Source organism: Mycteria americana, chromosome 7 (genome assembly GCF_035582795.1).
Source record: "Mycteria americana isolate JAX WOST 10 ecotype Jacksonville Zoo and Gardens chromosome 7, USCA_MyAme_1.0, whole genome shotgun sequence".
Classification (NCBI taxonomy): Eukaryota; Metazoa; Chordata; class Aves; order Ciconiiformes; family Ciconiidae; genus Mycteria; species Mycteria americana.
The window spans coordinates 6682614-6702949 of NC_134371.1; the positions used below are offsets into that span (position 1 = coordinate 6682614).

Below are 20336 nucleotides of genomic sequence, written 5' to 3' on the forward strand. Positions count from 1 at the left end.
CTGCTGAATTTCCTTTACTGAAAGTTAAAAGGGACAGTGGCAAGGTAATTCTATTTTGGAGACAGACCATTTTTGTCTGTGCCTTTCATAATGCCTTTGGATTATTAAAACTCCTTTAAAAGAGGATTTTTAAATTTATTTAAGAAGTCTATTTTTTTCTTTCTATGCTGTTTTACTTCAGCAATTTCTCTCTCCAAGGAAAACCCAAATGACTCAAGTCTAGCCATTTTTATTGCAACCCTGGGCCTTTTCCATCATGTCTCGGCTGCTGGGGCAGCACTGCCGACGCAAGGCAAGGGCAGAACTCAGCCCACGAGCGGGATGCGGCCACAGTCCCCAAAACAAGCAGAAATGAGACCAAAGCCAAACGCTTCGACACATGATGATCAGTTGTATTTTCAGTCCATTAATACACATTCATTTACCAGATACAAATGGAGTGGAAAGGAAAGCGATCATTAGCAGAAACAAGGATACAAAACTCAATTCCAGCAGCCTTCACAGAAGGGATATTCAGTGTTTACAACTGCACCGTCGGAAGGTAGAGAAGCACGGAGACCTGCACTCACACTCGAAGTGGAAGCTCTCCTTTTGTGGATTAGTTGAGCTAGAGACATGATTTACAAAAAAAAACCATTCCCAGAACTGTGACCTCCAACACTTTCTCTCGTTTCCCGAGTGTCAAGAAAGAGTCAGGTTAAGTCGGAATAATTTACATGGAGGAGATTTTATGAACGCACAGTGGGAGGTTAAAAAGAGAATAATCACAAATACTGGAAAATACAACAAGAAAGCAGGCGGGGGGGGGGGGGGGGGGAGAAGAGAAACCCCAAGAGGATCATTGCATTCAGTGGTCGATGTACAGTTTGTGGGTCTGCTCCACTTTGATTTACCTTAATTTTGCATGCTTAACTTGATTCACTGCCATGGCATCACACTCCTGGTTTAAACCTCGATTCTGCAAAGCTCCTGGTTTCAGTAGGATCTCAGCTGTGCAGGAGGGATGGCCCGTTTGAAACAATGCCACAAAACGTGCGAATGCATTCGCGTCTTCTGGGCCACCCCAGAGATGCCAACCTCTGCCCATACACCTGGTCCAGAGACCACTTGCTTTCTTCATCTTGACCACCACCATGTCCTACAGAGCTAGCCCTTTCTGCCAGAAAACCAGCGCCGCAGCTCGGCAGCTGATGGAGGTGTGTCAGTTTAGACCAGCGCGGATTTGGGTCTTTACATCTGGCAGGAGGAGAAGGCAATGGCATTAACCTGAAGGACCGTTCATTTACACGTCCCCCCAAATGCAGCCTCTGTGCACAGATTACAACCTCCCGACTGTCCTAACTACAAGTGCACAGAAGACTTGTTACACTGAAATAACAATAGCAAACCATGTCTGAGCTTGATTGTACACGGATGTTTCCTCGGAAGGAAGGAAGATTTTGTAAATTATTACTGCCAGGGTCCCAGCTAGGCAAAACCTGCACTGAGGTCTCCCCAGGGACAGCACCAGGATTGCGAAATCATGTTGTTAAACCTGATCAAAAGAAAGGCAAATGGAGTGTTTGGGGTTTGATCCGGCAAAGGTCACACCAAGTCAGGCAACAAACTGAGACCAAGAGACCAGAAACTGAGCCGAGCACCTTGCATCTGCCATGGAGCACTGGAGTAGTTCTCCTACAAATTATTTTTTAGTAAAGTTCTTCCATATGATGACATTTTATCCCTCATTTTTTAAACCATGCATTAATTTTACAGTGACATATTTATCCAGTCCAACATCTATAGAACAAAACACATATTTTAAAATATCAGAATATTAAAAAGACATGGTAAGGAGTCTCGAAGTGGTACATGTTAAGGAATAAATTAAAGGAAAAGAAGTGTTCTACTCAGGTTGAACTACAAAATAAAAGTCTGAGCCTGGGAGAAGTTATCTCATTTCCTATAGTTCTAACAAATAAATGCCACAAGAAACAGTTCATGTTTCTGGGTTTGCTAGCGCTTGAATCCACATCACTTGGTACAGTACTGTATATTTGCAAGCGATCCTCTCCAGTTTGAAGGTATTAAAAATACCTTCAAATTAAAAATAAACCCATGCTGGTATTACGGACTAAGAAGCAGTGATTGCTTAGGTGCAGAAATTAACTCTCTCAAGGTGTTCAACCTCACAGGCTTCTTAATATAAGAAATAAACCCCAAGGAGCCAGCTCCGAACAGCACAGCCCACGGGTGCGAACAAGAGTTGTCCCTTCACTGGACAAGGCTCCAGCCCATCATCTGTTCGGGGTGAGCAGTGCTGTACCTATGGGGGGTTTGGTGGCCCCGCGAGCCCCTGGGGACGCAGGGCTCTCCCTGCGCTGTGCCGCTGCCTTGCATACCTTGCTTGCATTTGAATGCTACTAAATTCCTGGTATTAGGAATTTAGCACCAACACAGGGAAGGGATGTTCAGCACGGCTCCTCTGTTCCCACAGAGAGAAACCTCCTCCCGGACAGAAAGCCAATGTGAGGCCCATCTGCTACTTTAATAACGAAAGACCTTCTTAATTAGCACCTTTTCATACAGAATAAGTCAATTAAATCTCTCCTCTGTGGCTCTGCTGTGTCGCTTGGGACCAGCAGCCATCACATAGCGGGCTGAGTGTTGCAGAACCTGGGTGGTTTTTCCCCCAAAGCAGCCTGGCAGAGCGGGACTTAACGCCACTGGAATTATGAAGCCCCAATAATTAGCTACCTACCACCTTAAAAGACAATATAAGGATAATTTAACAATTACAAGAATCTTTGCTAATATGAGGACGGGGACAATAAGAGCACTTAGAAGATGACAGGAGTCTTGCACTTCTTCAAGGTTCACGTGTACGGGTGGCGGGGTTGAATGCTTCCTTTTCAACTATGAATACAGATCTGTGTGACTTACAGTGATTCTCTGACAGGCTGTAATTGTTTAAAGTTAGCAGCTTTGTTCAAACTAAAACAGCTAAAAACATATCAGGAGAGAAAAGCTCTGAACTAGCACTGACGTGAAATAACAAGACCCCTTTGATCTTTCTTGACTGCAAATGGTCGGGGCACATATTGCTCTGGTTCTGCAGGGGGTGACCCCAGGTCAATTTTTTTTAAGGGAAAAAAAATCAAGGGAACATACTTATCTGCTTACAGCGTGCCAGCTAAAAGCATCAACCCCCTGGACCAAAGATCGTCACAGAAAATGCTGCACATGCACTTCCAACAGGCAACCAGACCACAGGAGTGGTTTAACCACAGGTTAAACCAGACCACAGGAGTGGTCTGGAGCGTAACTGGCAATCGCATCTACAAAACACAGCGCAGACCAGCGGGAACTGTAGGAAGGGGCTGAGACTCGGGATGCCCTGGAGGAACGTCTGGGGTTGTTACTTACTCGGGTGATGCAGCAGGTACAGAACTACCCGGTGCCTATGTACAGGTCTGAGGACACAGAAGGCAATCAGCTAAAATGTGGTGCCAGCTATGTTTTGGGGATAGCTAGGTGACCGCTGTGATCCTTTTCCAGTTAAAAACAGGTGAGACTGTTGGAAGAGCCAGAAAAGGAAAAAATAAACTTGCTTGTGAACTAAAGTAAATACCAGTTCACCTGGTCTTTTGACTAAGGAGAGTTGGGCACAGGGTTAAACCCAGCTAGCGAAGGGATCCCCCGGGCTGCAGTGGCAGCAGGGGAGCTCGGCCTCCCACGTCTCCAGATCCGACTCTCATTAGGTGTTTCTCTCGTAGTGTTCGACATGGCACTGCCACCCCCCGGGGAGCTCCTCTCCCGGGACTGCAGTTGGAGCTGGACGTGAAATCGGGAGACACAGCTCATTGCAGGACGGAGGATGGAGTAAAGACCCAGGACGGCACCCACCACGCAAGGTCCCGACCCAGGAGCAGTAGTGTTTTGCCCAGGGATGCTGAATTGAATTGCTGCTTCGCTGCACAGCGAGATGCAAAATAGCTTTGGAAACTGTCTTACAGAAATGGAAAACAGGACTAGGCATGCTGTGTTTTACTTGTGCTTGGGAAGACACGTCCTGCACGACTGAGCTCAAGATTGGCTGGTCTAATAGCAAAGTAGACCAGAGACAAGGCTTTGCTAACTGCTCCCATTCCCCCTTGCATTCACCCCATCTACAAAGCGACGTGACAGCTCAGTTTGAGCACGGCTTCAGCTCTAGCTTAATGGCCTTTCCCTTCTTTTAAACAGGGAGGAAACGGATGGAAAGAAAAGTCTACCTATGTACTGCAATCTAGATGCATGAATGGAGGACCCAGAGGGCAGAGCTTAGTCCAGCCCATGCTGGCTTTCAACTTTCTGTCCCATTACACGCAGTGCCTCGCTTTCCTTCAGCTCTGGAGATCCAAGGCTTGAGTTTAAACCTTGATCGTCTCCTGGAGAAAGCCTTTACGCACAGTTTGAACGAAGCGACGTGCTGCGTTTCTGTAAAGGCCAGCAAACTCCAGTGATTTCCAGCACCTCCGGCTCCATCCAGGCTGCCCTTTGCCAAGACCTAGGCAGCACCATGCTGCGCGTGAGGACTGCTGATTGCTCTAGCTGTGGTAGAAACAAAGTTTTTTCCCCCCAGAGGGAAGAAGAGACCGAAACGCTGATTCTGATACCAGATTGTTAGTCCATTTCCATTTAAGAAGGGAAACGCCTACACTTGGCAAGCTGTAGGACAGCCCAAGGCAGCACCAAGCAGCACTTCTGACAGTGCCAGAGCTGCATGACGTGCTCTGACGGCGTACGAAGGGGTGAGACGGGGGGACTCCAGTGAGACAAGGCACGGATACCCGAAAGCCTTAGAAGCACACGCAGCCCACGACTCCTGCGCAGCCACGGCACGATCACAGTACGTATGCAACCACAGGACACAGCTGGCAGTAGTAACAACATCGATTGGGATTTGTTTCCTATCCTAGGAAGTGGCCTGCATCCTTTAGGTGCTCAGAACACGTCTTAAGAAGTAACTCCTTCAGAAGATAAACTTCTCATTTGCCATAATTTCCAAGTCTTTCTGCTCCTCTCCTTTGCTAGTGTTGATTTCCTTCAAGTTCCTCCACCAAAATCCTTAAGAAAGGCACATTAGCTTGGTGGAGATCTTTTTCACCTCCCTTAGCAATAAAAAGCTTTCTGAAATCCCGTATTGTTCATGAACTTGTCTCTAGAGAACCAGACTTTAAAACGTAAAGCAGCCTGCATCTTCTTAAGTCCAAACCTCCATGGGTACCATGGACTCCTTTGTTCCGACGGAGGGAAGCAAGTACTCTTCCTGCAGAAAACGAAAGGGGAATTGTACTAAAAACCCACGAATCTTTTTTAATTCTTCCGCTGCTTTCACAGGATCATCATTCGCTAATTTGGGCTTGTTGATGAAATCGCGCAGTTGGGTTAAATTATTCACCTGGTCACTGGGAAGGCATCGAAAAACCTGATCAAAACAGAAAGAAGCAGCATATCAGTGCGGGGGAAATACTGCAATGCAGAGTTCCCGAGAAAGACCAACACATCTAATACGAATTCCTCAGGATGGGAGTGACTTAATTAAGAGCCTGGAGAACAGGGAGGGAAGAGATATGTGCCTGTCTGTGATATGGCTAGAGCAGGCAGAGGGGAAGCTCCAGGGCTTTCTCTGATCACTGCAAAAGCTCATTAGAAACAAGAAGTAAAATGTGCTTCTACTCCAGTGAGGCTTTGGCCAGCTAGAAGCAATAAGTACACTGCGGCGATTCACCGGAACTACAGCGGATACAAATAAAAGGAGAAATCAGAACTGTTGCCTTCTTGGGCTGCTGTCACACTTCGAGGATGCACAAACTCCAGTTTCTTGTTCACAGCTCCTGCATCCGACACTACTCATTCCTCCAAAGCACCTCTGAAGGTCCAAACCCAGGAGCTGGACCTGCTGTCCTTCCCCTCCCTGTGCTGCTTCTCCCGTTGGCATCTGCTGCTGCCGTGCGGGAAGGAGGGAGGGGAAAGGTGCCGCGTTCCTCACCTTATCAAAGATAGTGGCATTGCGAGCCGCTGTAGAAATCCACACCTCCTTGAAGAATTTGTCGCAGACGGGATCCTGGTGTTCCGGACTGAGATCGGAGCCGCCAAGGAGAACCCTGAGAAGACAAAGGGATTGATGCTGATGGAGGCTGAAGCACCCGGCGCTCCCCCTCTTGAGAAATGCCAGGGCAGGAAAAGTTCCCTTGGGACTTGCCAAACCCTGCGTGCTCCCAGCGCCCTCCCACCCCCTGCAATAGTCTGTCAGCCTCAACGCTGTCCGAATTTCTCCTTTTTTTTTCTGTGCAATAACTGTCCAGATGGGAAACAGGGTGGGGGAAAAAAAAAAGGAAAAAGAAAAAGGTCTTAAAGAAAAAACAGCCGTGTTGTGGGCCAGATGGCTGCTCCAAGTGAGGAAACTTCCATTAGAAAGAGACACCGCTACCCAAAATTAAGAGAGTGTGAAAACAGGATCTGGAGGCAGAATATCACTGTCTTGTTTATGAGCTCTCCTAGCGAAATCCTTGAGCAAAACCATTTGTAAGTCAAGCTGCCAAGCTGAGGACAGGAGTGGCGCGAGAAAGGCTAAAGCCAGTGAAATAGCAGCAAAACTCTGGGCTAAACCCAGGCCAGGCAATGCTAAATCTGAAAGGCTTGAAAGGCTGCGGGCAGGCGTAAGCCTGAGCCAGCCCTGCCTGCATCCCCGCTTGCTGCCCGCGCTGGGCCAGCCCCACGCATCCCACCTGAAGCACCGCAGCCGGAGGGACTGGGCAAACTTCCCAGCGCTGTAATCCTCCCCGTCCATCACGGAGGGGACGGTCTCGGTGTCCTGCACGATGATGGCCATCTCGCTGTCCCGCTTCCCCAGCATGCTGCGGTCGTTGATGTTGGCAGAGCCTGGAGAGGGGGAAACCGAAGCACCGGCAATGCATCACCTGCTGCATGAGATGCTCCTGCACGCCCTCCATCACCACCCCCAGGCTCTCTGCATCCCTCGTCTCCATGGGAGAGCAGCTACGGCTTCGCTAGGTAAAACCCCGACCAGAAGGCTTCCTTATGGAAACACAGATCTCAAGAACCAGGATGAGGGGGAAGGCAAAAACCCCTCATTTTTGCAGGCTTCAAAAGCTCCGGGCGTGGAAGAAGGTTAAATCCTAGCCCAGGCCAACATTTTCAAAAGTTCACTCCCTTTGTAACTTCCCAGATGCTTTTGCTGAAGGATGCCACAGCTTTCAAAGGTCTTTACTGCATTTGGTTTGGATACCAAGTTACGCAGGATGGGCTCCACGGGTAGATCCGCTCTTGTCTTTAGTGGTGTCAAGAGGGGAAGTTTTTCATTTGCATTTGGGAGGTAGGAGTTTTTCGGGAGGGAGATCTAGGAGGAAGGACGTCATCTCCTCCTTGTGGGTAACCAATACGCGGACCCTCCTGTCCTGCCAGGACCACACTTTTGTGTCCGCAGACGCAAACGCTCAGGCACCGTCCCTGCTAACGCAGCAAGGCAGCAGCAGACCCCAGGGCTCTGGGGGACCTTCTGACCACGGGAGATGTTTCTTCTCTGCTCCGTGCCCTGTGCTTGCTGCAGCACTACCGCACGCTGTGTAAAACCCAAACGCCAGAAAGGAGAGGGGTGCTGGGGGGACGCCTTCCCCGGCGGTGGGACCCACAGGTGTCCTGTGCACAGCTCCCCGCTCGCACCCTGCGAAAGAACCACTTCAGTCCCCAGAAAAGCTGCTGGAAGGCAGCAGAAGTTTCCCCCCGTTGCATTTCTACTGCACGGCTCTGGCTGTGCCTTTCGGGGGGGGGGGGGGGGGGTCCCCTCCCAAAAATGTACCACCCCGCGCACGTAAGGGTTTGGGTGCTGGGCTGGTGCAGCGGCTCCAGCCCTGACTCTGCACCGCGGTGGGAGCTCCCCAGGCCCCATGTGCCGTGCAGGCTCTGACACCCGCGGCATTGCTCGAGACCAGCTGAGGCTTTATCCCCCAAACAGGTTCCTCTGTCCCGCAGAGCCGTCAGAAGGCAAGGGATGGGGGACACCGCAGCACTTGTTGGCTCCGAGGGAACAGCAAGATGCAGCCAGCGATAGGAGTCATCAGGTCATTAACGTACAGAAATGACCAAACAACAAGAAAAATCTCCAGACACAGCCCCCAGCTCCGTAAGAGACCCCCAGGCACTAGTTAGCCATTTAGCCTTCCCAGTGACTGAATTAACTCAAGGGGAGTTAACCCCTCCAGAGAAAAAACAAGCTAAGCCCCTCTCCGTCCTTTCACCTCCCTCTCCTGCACGGTGGCCCCGTTAGCATCTTATTTCCATGCACCGTCTCTTTCTTGGGTGGAAAAGGGATGACACTGGCTCCCCATCACCTCACCAGCCAGCACGGATGCACATGCTGTGTAAAAATCCATTCTCAGGCTTACAGGTAGAGAAAATCAAAATGAAGAGCTGTCTCAGGCCCCCAGACCACCACAGTTGCAACAACCCTGCTCCTGCTGTAATATTAAAACCACCCCTGGGCTGCTCTGCGTACTGGAGACGGGATCTGACCCGGGAGGGTACCAGAGGAGCAAACCGAAGCACAGCTCATCCGAGACTACAGGCTGAACTGCTGCTTTGCAGGAGGGGAGTATTTTGAGTCTTGCAAAATCTGGTATTAAGTTATTCTTTGGCAAAGTTTTTGTTGCTGATATAACAGATTGACAAGGGTTTCTTTCAAGGAACAGGCTAAAATTCTGCTTTTCTGCTGCGATGTAGAACTCTGAGCCTGAAGTCTCTTGTCTTTGCTTCGTGATCCCATAATAAATATGGTAAGACAAATGGATGAAATGATATCTATTACTCGTTATATTTCCCCATTCTTAGGAAATGGAGCTGATAAACGACACATGTTGTCCAAACCTTCCAAATTTTACAGTACATTCTGTTCTTTAAGGAACAGATGACAAGTCTCACAAGTCTTCCTGCTAGAGCAGAGTTTGATACAAGACAGATGGACAATATTCCCTGCACTGGGATTCTCTTCACTGTTACACGGAGATTTAAAACCATTTCAGAAAAACAAATTAAATGACAGCCCTCCAAATCCTTTCCTCCCTCCTACCTACCCTCCTGATGAATGTATGAGTTTGGGGGTTTTTTTTTGTTTGTTTGTTTGTTTTAAAAACAGCAAAATATTTCACAAGAAAGAAATCACAACATAGAAAAGCACACGGCACCGCAGCCTGCACTGAGTACGGGGCAGAGAAGCGAAGGGACTAATCCAGATATAATCGAGTGGGCCAAACCCCCTGCTCACCGATGATAACTGTGTTGTCATCAGCAATAAGCAGTTTGCTGTGAACATAGATGAGCTCTGTGACTAGTTTTCCTTCCAACTCTGCATATGTTCGAAGTCCACAGAATGATATGTAGTTTATCCACTTATCTCCAACTGAAAATTAAAAGAGAACAAATATGATGGGATGAGGGTGGTGAAAGAGAGAAGAACGAGAAAAGATCCTCTTTTTATAAAGACCCATATGAATAACAGTTCACTTTTGACTTTTTAAAAAAAAAATAATAAACAAACAGGTAATGGAAATAAGTTTCTGTAAAAATAGACTTTAAAAGCTGCCTGCGGGCTCTCTGTGCTGCTCTGATCCGCTGCCTGCTCGGTCCTTCCACCTTGGTGAAAAATGACCTCGATCTCTCTTGCGCAGCATGCAAGTGCTCACAATTGAGATGAACACCTTAAAATAACTGGAGTATACGACTATTTTTCTGCAGGTCCTGCAGAAAGGAGACTGGAAGCAGGTGTTTTGTCCACGCACAGTACAGAAAATATGTCCTAGCGTACTCGTCTGCAGTTCAGATTTACACAAATACCTAGAACTAATGAGGCATTATGTACGCCCCTAGTATTTACGATACGTGGGTTTTCATGGTGCTCCGATTCCCAGCAGAGCAAATTCAAGCAGGCATCCTCATGGCGAGGAAGCAACTCAGAAACAGCATCCTGCTTAGGCAGGTTTTTCCTCTCCGTGTTCGACAACTGCCAGAAACAAACCCAGAGTGGGATTCACGGGGAAGGCTGAGGGCTCGTCGCTCCCAGAAGCGTGACCCTGCTCAGGACGTTTTCCAAATAACATGATCCTGAGCAGCTGCAACCATGCCGTGCTCCTCCCTGGGGTCCTCCCCTCCTCCGGATCAGGGCTGCATCCAAGCATGAAGTCCGACAACCGGCCACGGCTCGCGTGGCCCAACAGACCTCGCCATGGGATGATGGCAGAGGAGGAGGAGGTCGCTCACCAGCCCCACGAGCCCGTAGCGCACGTTGCTGTGAGATGCCCCAGTCCGCACCTGAACCCCTCAGCCACAGCAAGCCCATGTTAATAAGCAGCTGGAGAATCTGATTTACATATTACAGATGTATCCATCAACAGCAGCATCCCAAGACTAAGCAACAGAGAGGGGAGGAAGAAAGCTCTTACCCTCTGTCTTCAGCTGGCCCAGGATTGAGTTTTCTCCTCGGCACATGGTCCTGGAAAGAAGGTAGGCAGCTGTCAGCACCACCGCGACTCGAGGCAACGGCATATGTTGAAGCAGAACCGGGCGAGGTAAATCGCAAACACAGATGCCTCTTAAATACTCCGTGCAAGCAGAAGAAACATGGTGCTTCCAGAGCACACATTTTTCCCAAACGACTATCGATATATCAAGGACTGCTCATTTCCTAAAGGAGCTCATACCGATCCGCCTAGGAGCTGGGGAGCATTTTTGCCTTCTAGAGCACCCCGCAACGATGATAAACATGTTACAAACAGGGCTGCTACCATCTGTGCTGAAGGTCTGAACATGAAGCGACATCAAGAAAGAAAGTCAACATGTGCAGAACACCAGGTCAGGGAGTTTGCGTGATTACGGCTGGGCTGGAAAAGCCACAGCCGGCATCTCATTCAAAAAAACCCTAACCCGTGGGCAATTTCTGAAGACCTATGGTTGCCCTTGCAGAAGAAAGCTCAGGCAGAAGAGCCTGGTTAGGGAGACTTGCTGCTTTCCTTCTGCTCGTGTCTCCTGCCCTGCTCGTCCTTATGGAGGTGCAGTAGGACCCCTGCAGACCAGCAGAAAAGGGAGATTTCACTCCAGTGGCACCAGTAGTCTCCACAGACTGACTGTGCCCTGGCCCTACCATAACACAGCAGTTTTCCCGTAAAACCACCTTGTCTTGGGCCATTTTGCCTTCCTCTACGCCCCATTCCCAGCACAGGGCTACCTGGCACCGCTGCATGTAAGTCTTTCCCACGAGACCTGCTGTGTTGCAAGTGCCCCCAAAAACATCCATCCTGGAGCAGGGGAACAGCATCGGGAAGATGCCGTTGCCTTCGTGGGGCCAACGGGCAGAGCCAGGCGAAGCATGGGCTGAAAAGGCAGCTTTGGAAGACAAAGCCCAGCTCTTCCACCCGACAGAGCGGGTGCGGATCCCCTGAGCTAACGAACCCGCTGGGCTGCGTGCTCCCTCCCGGCTGCAGCGGCGATGGGGATGCTGCCGGGAGGAACCCATTAACCGCAGTAAAAGCCACGGTAAGTGCCTAAAGGAGAGCACCACTGTTGAGCGGGAGGGTAGAGACCTCAGGGGTGAGTAAGTCCTGGTTTGATGAGCTAACAGGAAAGCGGCTGAGAGTCAGGAACGGGGGGGTTGTGTCAGGGATCGGGGGACCCGCCGTGCCAGGGTGGAGGCAGGGTTTTCCGCACGGAGAGCACCGGGCTTTACCCACCGCACTTCCCGGCTCGGCTAGCATCGCCTCACCTCCTCATGCAAATCCCGAGGCTAGCAAATAAATGAGCTAAAGTACTAAGTGAAGACAACGCAAACCGTTTTCTTCCCCTTTTCCGAAGGCGGTGTGCTCGTGCGGACAACGTCCAGCGTGACGCCACGCTGACGGCAGCTGGAGCCCTGGGTACCACCGCAGCAGGCGGAGGTGAGTGGGGAGGTCTCCGACAGCGCTGCCCGCAGCAGGGCTGCCCGCCGTACCTGTAGTTGAAGTGCATGATGGCCTGCAGCGCGTTCCCCCCGCCGGTCGAAATGTCTCCTTCAAACCCAGGCAGCAGCGGGATCACCACGTATACTCGGAAACGCTTGTTTTCCCTGAAACGATAGTTTGGGGGTAATATTAGCCTGCAAATGTTACAGCTTTGTACAAGGTGAGTCCCCTTGGTTTCCGTTTCTCTGTGTTGACCGACTTGGTTTCCGTCCAAGGCTACTACACAAATTTTAAGGGAGCAAAGGGTGAAGCGTATTTCCAGTTTCAGGTCTTCATCGCTTGCCATCAGTACTTCAGCGAGCACTCAGACCTTCAGGGGGAGAAGGAATAATTTACTCTCAGCAGACAACAAAAGAAGCTAAAGGAAAAGAAACATATTTTCCCTGACGTTCAAGGGCAGGCTAGTTATTTTGCAGATCGTGTCTGCCACTATAAAAGCTCGTCTGGGCACCCCGACAGCCCCGTCACAGGGATACTGGTGCAGACTGGTGCGTACGACCGCCTGGCAGAGCACAGCAAAGATTACAGAGCTACCACAGGCAGAAAACCAAAATCTAACCTGACGTTCCCACTACATCCTGGTTTTTAGAAATCAGAAACATCACAAAAGGTGGAAAAAACTCCGGGCACAAGCAAAACATTGATCATTCAGGAAGGCGAGTATTCGATCAATACATCACAACCTACAAAAACTCAGTTCCACCGGACATCCACGAACTAAACCGTACCCGAACCACGATCTGACCCAGGATGACCAAAGCTACGATCGCAGCACTGCCTGGGGCTTTTCTTAAAGCCCACCTTCGGGTTTTCGTTGCTGACAAATGCCAGGCACATCTGCCCTGCCAGCGCTTTCCAGGCACCCCTGGGTGTTGGCAATCCCCTGGCCCGCGCCCCGGAGGAGGAGGAGGAGGAGGAGGAAGATGCTCCATTGAAGGGTGCTGCCACTAGATGGCAAACACACTTTAATCAGGACAAAACCATTGCAGGAGCAGTCTGAACATAAGCCAGCCTGCAGTTTTTGTTAAAAGTATTCCCTCCTCGAGCAAGTCCTGCCTGCGGGTTTAAGGCCACAGGAATCGTGAAGAATTGGGGTCTCGTCTGAGCTGGGAGGGAGACACTGAGGACCTGTGTTTCTTTAATTTCAACCAGCGCTTCCTTATAGCTGTGCTATGCGCTGTAAACTAGCTTTAGTCTGACGGCAGACCTCCGAAACAGCTCATGAAATCTTACCCGTACACAACAAGAGACTGTGAAACGAAGCCTGTTTGTATCATGAAAGAGATCTACCAAAAGCTTTCCCCAAAAAGCAGCTTGTTTGTCTAATCCCAGTGTTCATTAAACTAGTTAAAGAGCCACCCATGTAAAAAAGAGGAAACCAAGAAAAGAATGTTATTAATTACACCAGTAGAAAATATTTAGTCTAGAAGAGTGAGAAGTGTACAAGCTTAACTAAAGAACTTAATTTACAATTAAACATCTGTGTGTCACCTATGCTGTTTTCCCGGGGTAGTTTGGAACACGAGCACTTGATACAAACCATTTAGGTCTGAATTTACTTTTAATCTTAGGCAATGCCAAGCACTCTGGAGTGTGCAGAATTTGAATCTTATATTCAGTTAGGAATCACTGACATTAAGCTGGCACAGTACTGGCATAAACTTGGGAGTAATACAGAAGTGAATCAAGCATCACATCTGAAAATGGGTCACTGAAGAATTTGTGCGACTCCCTTTTGTGCTAGACTTTTGGATGTCTGGACAGAATGACACCCTTTACATAAACTTTATACACCAGGAAAATCTTAACAGATTACCTGGAGAATCTGCTGCTACCTCAGTAGCATTGCTAAAAGCAGGCAACCGATGCAAAGGGCCCATGGCAATAAATTCCCGGAGGCAGGAAAGGCAATGCAGAGCGGCTTTGCAGGGGGACACCGCACACGGACACCGCGTCCGGCTGCCTGCGAGCCTCGAGGCTGCAATGCAAACACCAGCAATGCCGTTTCCAGCGGCGCCGGCACCGCTCCTCCTTTACCCTGGGTGAGAAAATCCACTCCATCTTTTCATCCTTAGCTAATTTCAATTATGGGGCTGTGCACTGCAGCTCACAGATTACAAGCGACTCCACCCTGTTACTCTGCCCTGTTGTTAATGGCATAGCAGATAACACCCGTGCTCTCCCAGTTTGAAGAGTGCTCCTCTTTCCACAGTGCCTCTGAGCAAAGCCAGTCTCGTGACAGCTCCTGTGGCCTTGCAGGTATTACCCATACCTCAGCGTCTGTCTCTGCTTGGTTGCCTTTACCCAAGTGGGAATTTCCAAGCCCAAGTGCCAATAAGAGAGAAATTCCGGAGAAAGCACCTCTGGGAAAGCAGCCCCTGCGTGGCTCTGGACAACTACAATATGGGAAAAAATAATCATTGCAAGAAACTTCTAGATGCATGGTGGAAAAGCACATGAGATGAAAGGAAGCTGTTTGTAAAGTTTTCTGTATATTAGCCCAGCAAGACCAGAATACAGTTTTAGACTATGACATGCATGTATCTTAAACAGAGACTCCAGGAGAGCAACCTTAAGCAAGGCTGTCCAGGATCAAAGCGAAGACAAGCCGCTACCTGTGGTATTAATGTTAACACAGGGTTAGGCATGCTGAACTAAAGGGACTGTCTAAAACATGGTTCGATTTGATCCATCCAGGAACAAACGATGGTCCCCTGGCAATGGCTGGAGGTTACTTACCAGCACTTACCAGAAAAAAGTTGTTCGAACAATAGCTGAACCCGGCAGTCAAATCCTGGAAATATGTTTGCTTCCCCTATTTGAAGCCAATCCTCCCTATAGATAATTTAAATAAGCCGCAAATCCCAGTGCAACCTTTTCGCCCGTTAACTTGCCTTACCACACAGTTCAAGAGGGGTTGGCTATGGAGCAAAGGTGTCACTGAACCAGCGTATAAAGGACTTGCTTTTAAACAAGTTCCATAATTAAAAATATATTTGCATCAGGGTAAGTCCAGAAAATCACTTTCTGGCTGCAAAGAAACCACTGAAGAGTCTCACTGCTGCAAACGCAAGCAGATACTTGACCGCATCGGTTCTGCGTTGGAAAAGCTATTGCGCAGTTGTGTCCATGAAGATATTATTTTGCACCACACCATATAAATGCACCTGGAAGACTTTCATTGCCCTGATAAGAACAGGTTACCTGTGAGCTTTAAGAATCCTCTGAGCAATTGCATCGCCGATCTTGTTCCAGACAACTTTGTCATCAGCACAGCTAATAAAAAACTGGTTCTGCAGGAAAAGCAAGCAAAGCTACTGTCAGACACTGCCAGCAACGAACAAAAAAATATTTGCGTGCTTTATTTCAGACCAAGAGCAACTAAAGATAGTTGGGTTTTGTGTGCCATTTGAGTTATGCTTTTTTAAAATTATTATTAAATGATGTGTGTGTCTGTGCTCGCTTAGGGAATGAATTAGTTCTTACTAATCACACTCCTTAGAAAGTTCATGTAAAGAGCAACCTAACAAGAGGCTAAAAAAAAGAAAAAAAAAAAAAAGAGAGGAATAAGCATCTCCATTCAGCCAGCGCTGAGAGTCACTCCGACACAGGAGATTCCCGCAGCTCCAGGCTGTACGGGTGCGAGACCAGCCCTGTGCGCAGCGGGCTTGGGCATGCAAGGGGACACGGCAAAGCCATGGAGGGGACAGGAAGACTATCGCATAGGCCACGGAAGTTGTTGGCAATTTCGCAAAGAGTTTTATAAAGGAGAGGTCTACTTTTTTCCACCTTGTGGTCAGAAGGCTGTCAGGGCACATACCCATCAGCCTGGTCCGAAGACCACTGAAGTCAATGGAAACAGCCCCAAAAATTCAGAGCAGACGCTGTATTAATATCCATGTGTGTCTAAAATTCATAAAAAATTATGACCAAACCTCAAGAAGAACTACCCTCCTGATGGCTGCGAGCCATGCCCAGAGCACCAGGGCCCTCCTGCTTTCCCTCATTGCCACTCACTTCTATATATATGTAGTGCTTGCTGTTTTCTATCACGCTGACGTAGGCACTGTGGATGGACTCCTCGTGGTATTTAATGCCAGCTGACCAGTCAGCAGCAGAACGGATCACCTGGAAAGCAAGAGATCAACACCTTCAGCTCGCTCCCATCCAGGACGGCACAGCACTGCGAGTGAATTAGTTAAGAGGCAATGCTCTTCCCCGCACCGTTCGCCTGTCAGGATTTCACTAGATAAGGTAATAAGTGCAACATTCACCATTTATATTGCATTTGTAATAAGGAGAAAGGATGCCCAAAAATAGTATTAATGCGTAATAAAGTTTGATTAAAAACGTAAGTGCCCTGTCCCATTGCTGCGTTACTGCCCTCTCCCACCTGAGCAGTTTCAGATGCAATAGAAGCAGCACAGAAGTTCTGTTCTTGCTTAAGATCTTATGATAAACTGCTTTTAAAACCACCTCAATTTCAAGCTCTAGGGTGCACATGCAGTCAGTGATCCCTCTCTAGCAATATTTAAAGCTGGTCTCCAGCTGGGGCAAGGTGGTTTTCCCACAAACAGGCGGTACGTAATGACACAGCCAGTCTGATAACACAGGCCGTGCCTTTGTCCTGAGCACTCGAGGTCATTTATTTCTTCTGCCAAATTCTTGCGCAAGCCATCCAATTTGCCATGATACGACTTTTAAAATTCATAGCAGGTCAGCTGCCCACACTTATTTATTAATTTTTACTGGAAATCCACATTTAAAGCAGACAGCGCGAGATCCCTGGGGCACGTTCTCCCCTTGCCTCTTGCAGTTCTTGTGCTAGAGAGCCAGACCAATATGGGAAACAACCTTCGTGCAGGCTCTCAGCCCGGCTGAGCAATCCCCGCGGCAGGCAGCTCCCCATGCCCGGCAGCCAGAGATGCCGTGGCACCTCCCACTCCTCAGCTTTGCGTCAAGAAGCAGCCACGCTCTGCCCCGAGTGACATTTTTCCTAGACGGAAATGTAGTTTTTAATTAAGCGGTGGCAGGGTACGTCCTCAGGGGAAATAATTACTCATGATTAGCCTCTGTCTTTAAACATTGTCAAGGCAAAAACATTGAAACAATAGCCTTAAAATATCTCAATACAGCCATTATACCAGCACACGCAGGGCAAGATCCGAATGGTGAGGATCTGTGAAATGCGTCTGTCAGTACGTGCAAAATCCTGGTCTCTTTTGGGGCTCAGCAACATTTTTCCCTGGAAATCCCTCCCATGGATTTCTTTTAATTCTCCATGTCCAGCTTCTGCTTTGCTCCATGTTACTCTCCCTGTGCCCCCGACATCCCTGATACCCTGACCCCAAGCTCTGCTGTCAGATTGTCATCACCATCCACCGTCAAAGCAGGCCGGTGGCCATGGCGTGGCTGAGGGCTTTCGAGGGCTAATTAATTACCAGTAGTATACCAGTAGATAAGGATTTGGCCCTTTGGTCCAGGTGCTGCATGCTTGAACCAAACCGATCCTCTCGTCTCCAGAGCATCTCTGGAGGTTGCACGGAGGGGCATTGCTGTTAAGCAGCAGACAACTCCTGAGCCAATTCCTTCACCTGGACAGAAGGAACTTTCTCCCACAGGTCACTGAAAAACAGACCCTGCACCTCTCCTAGTTGGCTGCTCGCTTGGCCGACAGGAGGGAGCACTCTGCAGCCTCCTAAACTGAACGTCGGGGTCACAGATGCTTGAGTGAGGGAGCCAGCCTGAATGCAAGGGCCATCACAGCCCCAACCGGTCCCAAACAGCCGCCCTTTCTTTGCATAAACCTCCACAAGGCGATGCTGCTCGTGCCCGTGTGGTTTTAATAGCCCATTTGGTTTGCAAAGCCGATGCTGCGTGCTGCCAGCCCACAGGCTGGGCACTGCTGAAACCCCACCGAGCACCACGGCAGACAGAGCTCCTGAACAAAATTCCACCGCTTGCATTCATGAAGACTGAAAAACAGCTTTTCTGGGTAGAAAGCAGGCTAATTCTTCCATACACACAGCTCAGGCTGTAGCCTGGACAGGAGCTCGCAGCCCTTCCACCTTCACCGGCACAGCCAGCGACGAGCAGCCGGCTCATCTGCCTTTTGTCCTGCTGCGGTGAAAACCTGGGGCCACAAAGCACATCCCCGTGGGCTGGGGACCTCCGGTAAATGCAATCTGGAATTGCACTTCAGAAAGCTGCAGACCGTAGCTTCCTAGTGTACAAAGTGCTGATATTTAATCCTTTTTTTTTTTTTTTTCTAGTTAACTTTGTCCACGCTCCAAAGAGCCGCTTCTCTTTTCAAGATAAGCTGCTGAGCCCCGCACACCCCCATTTACATCAGCAATAGCTCGGGGACGAGGAATAAATGTCCTTTTCTGAATTGGGAGCTTGGTAGCACCAAAGCCCCTCGCTTTGAAAGACAACTTTACTGCTGGGAGACAAGTTTATTCCAAACCAGGGATGCCACCTGATGCACCAGAACCATCACTCAGGACCATCCCTTTCCAGCCCCATGGCTTCCCAGCGCATCACCCACCTGCCCTTCCCTGCCTTCCTCTTCACCCCTCCGCGCGTCGGCACCCCCGCTGCCTCCGCACACCGGGCTGCCTGCCGTTACAGCACCATCATCCCTCTGCCCCCACCCCAGAGCAACGCGTCATGGCTCGTCCTAAAAAGCTGGCTCAGCATCACCCAAAAAGCTTACGTCAGCTCCAGCCTCAAATCCACGTGCGGAGGGAAGAAGAGGCGTCAGAAGACGCTGGCTGGGGCAGCAGAACAGGTGTAAGGCGTTCCAGCTTGGACCTCCTCAAAATAAAGTTATTTTTAACCTGGATCACTTCAGCGGCCAGCAGCGATCACGGCGCAGCTCTGCAGCCACGGTGACAGGTGAGGGGGTGGCAGGACAAGGCCACCAACCTTGGTGGCTCTGCGGCCACCGACAGCGGCATCGCGCGGATGCAGCACGCACCCCCCGGAAGCGAAGCTGCGGCTGTGGCACTCAAAGACAAATAGTCTTTGGAAGTTTTAAGTCTCCTACACAAGCCTTCCCTTATCACTGACGTTTCATCTCCCACTTCTGGACATCTCCTATCGAGGTATTTAAAGTGAGCTGGTTTAAACCCGACCTATTTTCCTAGGGACAAAAGGCCACACGCTGCCCGGCACAGACCCCACCAACCAGAGCTGGTGTCTCCATGCTCCTGATCTCCTCTCCCTCAAGCCTCTCAATAGCAGCGCCGAGCGCTGTGCCGGGCTTGTCATCCCTTTAACTTCTTTAACCAATACAACAGTAATAAATTGGATGTTTGCTGCGGGCTGGTGCATAAATCCTGAACAATGCAAGCTCTCACGCAGACTTCAAAGAGGTAAGGCCATTAGCCATTGCCAAAGCATTAAATTTTCATTGCATTTACATCAGGAGCTGGACATTGCCTCACCACGTCACATCTTTTGCAGTGCTGGCTTTGGCTGATAACTGCAAACTCTGGAATGGAAATAGAGAGATGGAAAAAACCTGGCATTGCCTTTGGCAGATGGCTATTTGACTCTTGCAAAAATGAGCGTGCAATCACATCGCTATTGCAAGCAAAGCCCAGAAGTTCAAACAAAGAGGGTGAGAGACCATGTCTGACTACCCCGTGGAGCTGACAGGCTCCTTTCCTCCTTCCCAGCCCGTACCTCCACGTCGTTTCCCATGCGTGCTGCATTCATCCTCCCTGCCCAGGGGAAAGCTGCTGTCAGTGCCGCTCCTGCTATCCCCACCCTCCTGAACATGCTTTCTCCTCTGACAAAGGAGAGCGAAACCAGATGGTACAATGAGGTCAAAATCTGTTGCTGACAGGTCAGTGGCTCGGGCTTGCAGCAACGCTGCAGTCCCTACAGATCCTTTGTGTTCTCCCTTCCTCTGATCTGCCCACAATTGAAGACAGATTTGCAAACAAGCTCAGAAACAAGCAAACCGGCAGCCAGACTTTCTTCAATCACCCCACAGCCAAGGACAGTCGCTGGAGGCTGGATTTTACCTCGGGGCAGTAACTTCTGCCTATAAAGTCCCTACCCAGCACCAAAACGGGGATAAGATGGGTTTGGCTGTTGGCCAGCCAAAGGATTCAATATCAAGAAGAAGAACAATATTGCTGTAGTTTTTCTGGATAACAAAGTTGGTGAAAGATTTTAGGGTAGCTGCTTATTTCTGTGCTGGACTGTACCACTGAAAGGAGACGGGAGCGCCTGCAGCCCTCTGGTCCGAAACTAATATATTGGACAGGCAAGAGGCTGATATTCCTGTGACTGCAG

General features: G+C 49.4%; 1 protein-coding gene across 2 annotated transcripts in view; it reads right to left on the reverse strand.

Annotated features, from left to right (window-relative positions):
• Positions 1-213: 213 nt before the first annotated feature.
• The window catches only part of PLD1 (phospholipase D1), a 67860-nt gene continuing 47737 nt past the window's right edge, over positions 214-20336 (reverse strand). For both annotated transcript variants that reach the window (XM_075506877.1, XM_075506876.1), the window contains 8 exons: positions 16047-16157; positions 15234-15322; positions 12020-12133; positions 10479-10528; positions 9305-9439; positions 6753-6906; positions 6014-6128; positions 214-5449 (listed from right to left, as the gene is read on the reverse strand). In XM_075506877.1, the coding sequence (XP_075362992.1) occupies positions 5225-5449; positions 6014-6128; positions 6753-6906; positions 9305-9439; positions 10479-10528; positions 12020-12133; positions 15234-15322; positions 16047-16157 (993 nt within the window). In that variant the 3' untranslated portion in view covers positions 214-5224. The remainder of the gene's footprint in view (positions 5450-6013; positions 6129-6752; positions 6907-9304; positions 9440-10478; positions 10529-12019; positions 12134-15233; positions 15323-16046; positions 16158-20336) is intronic.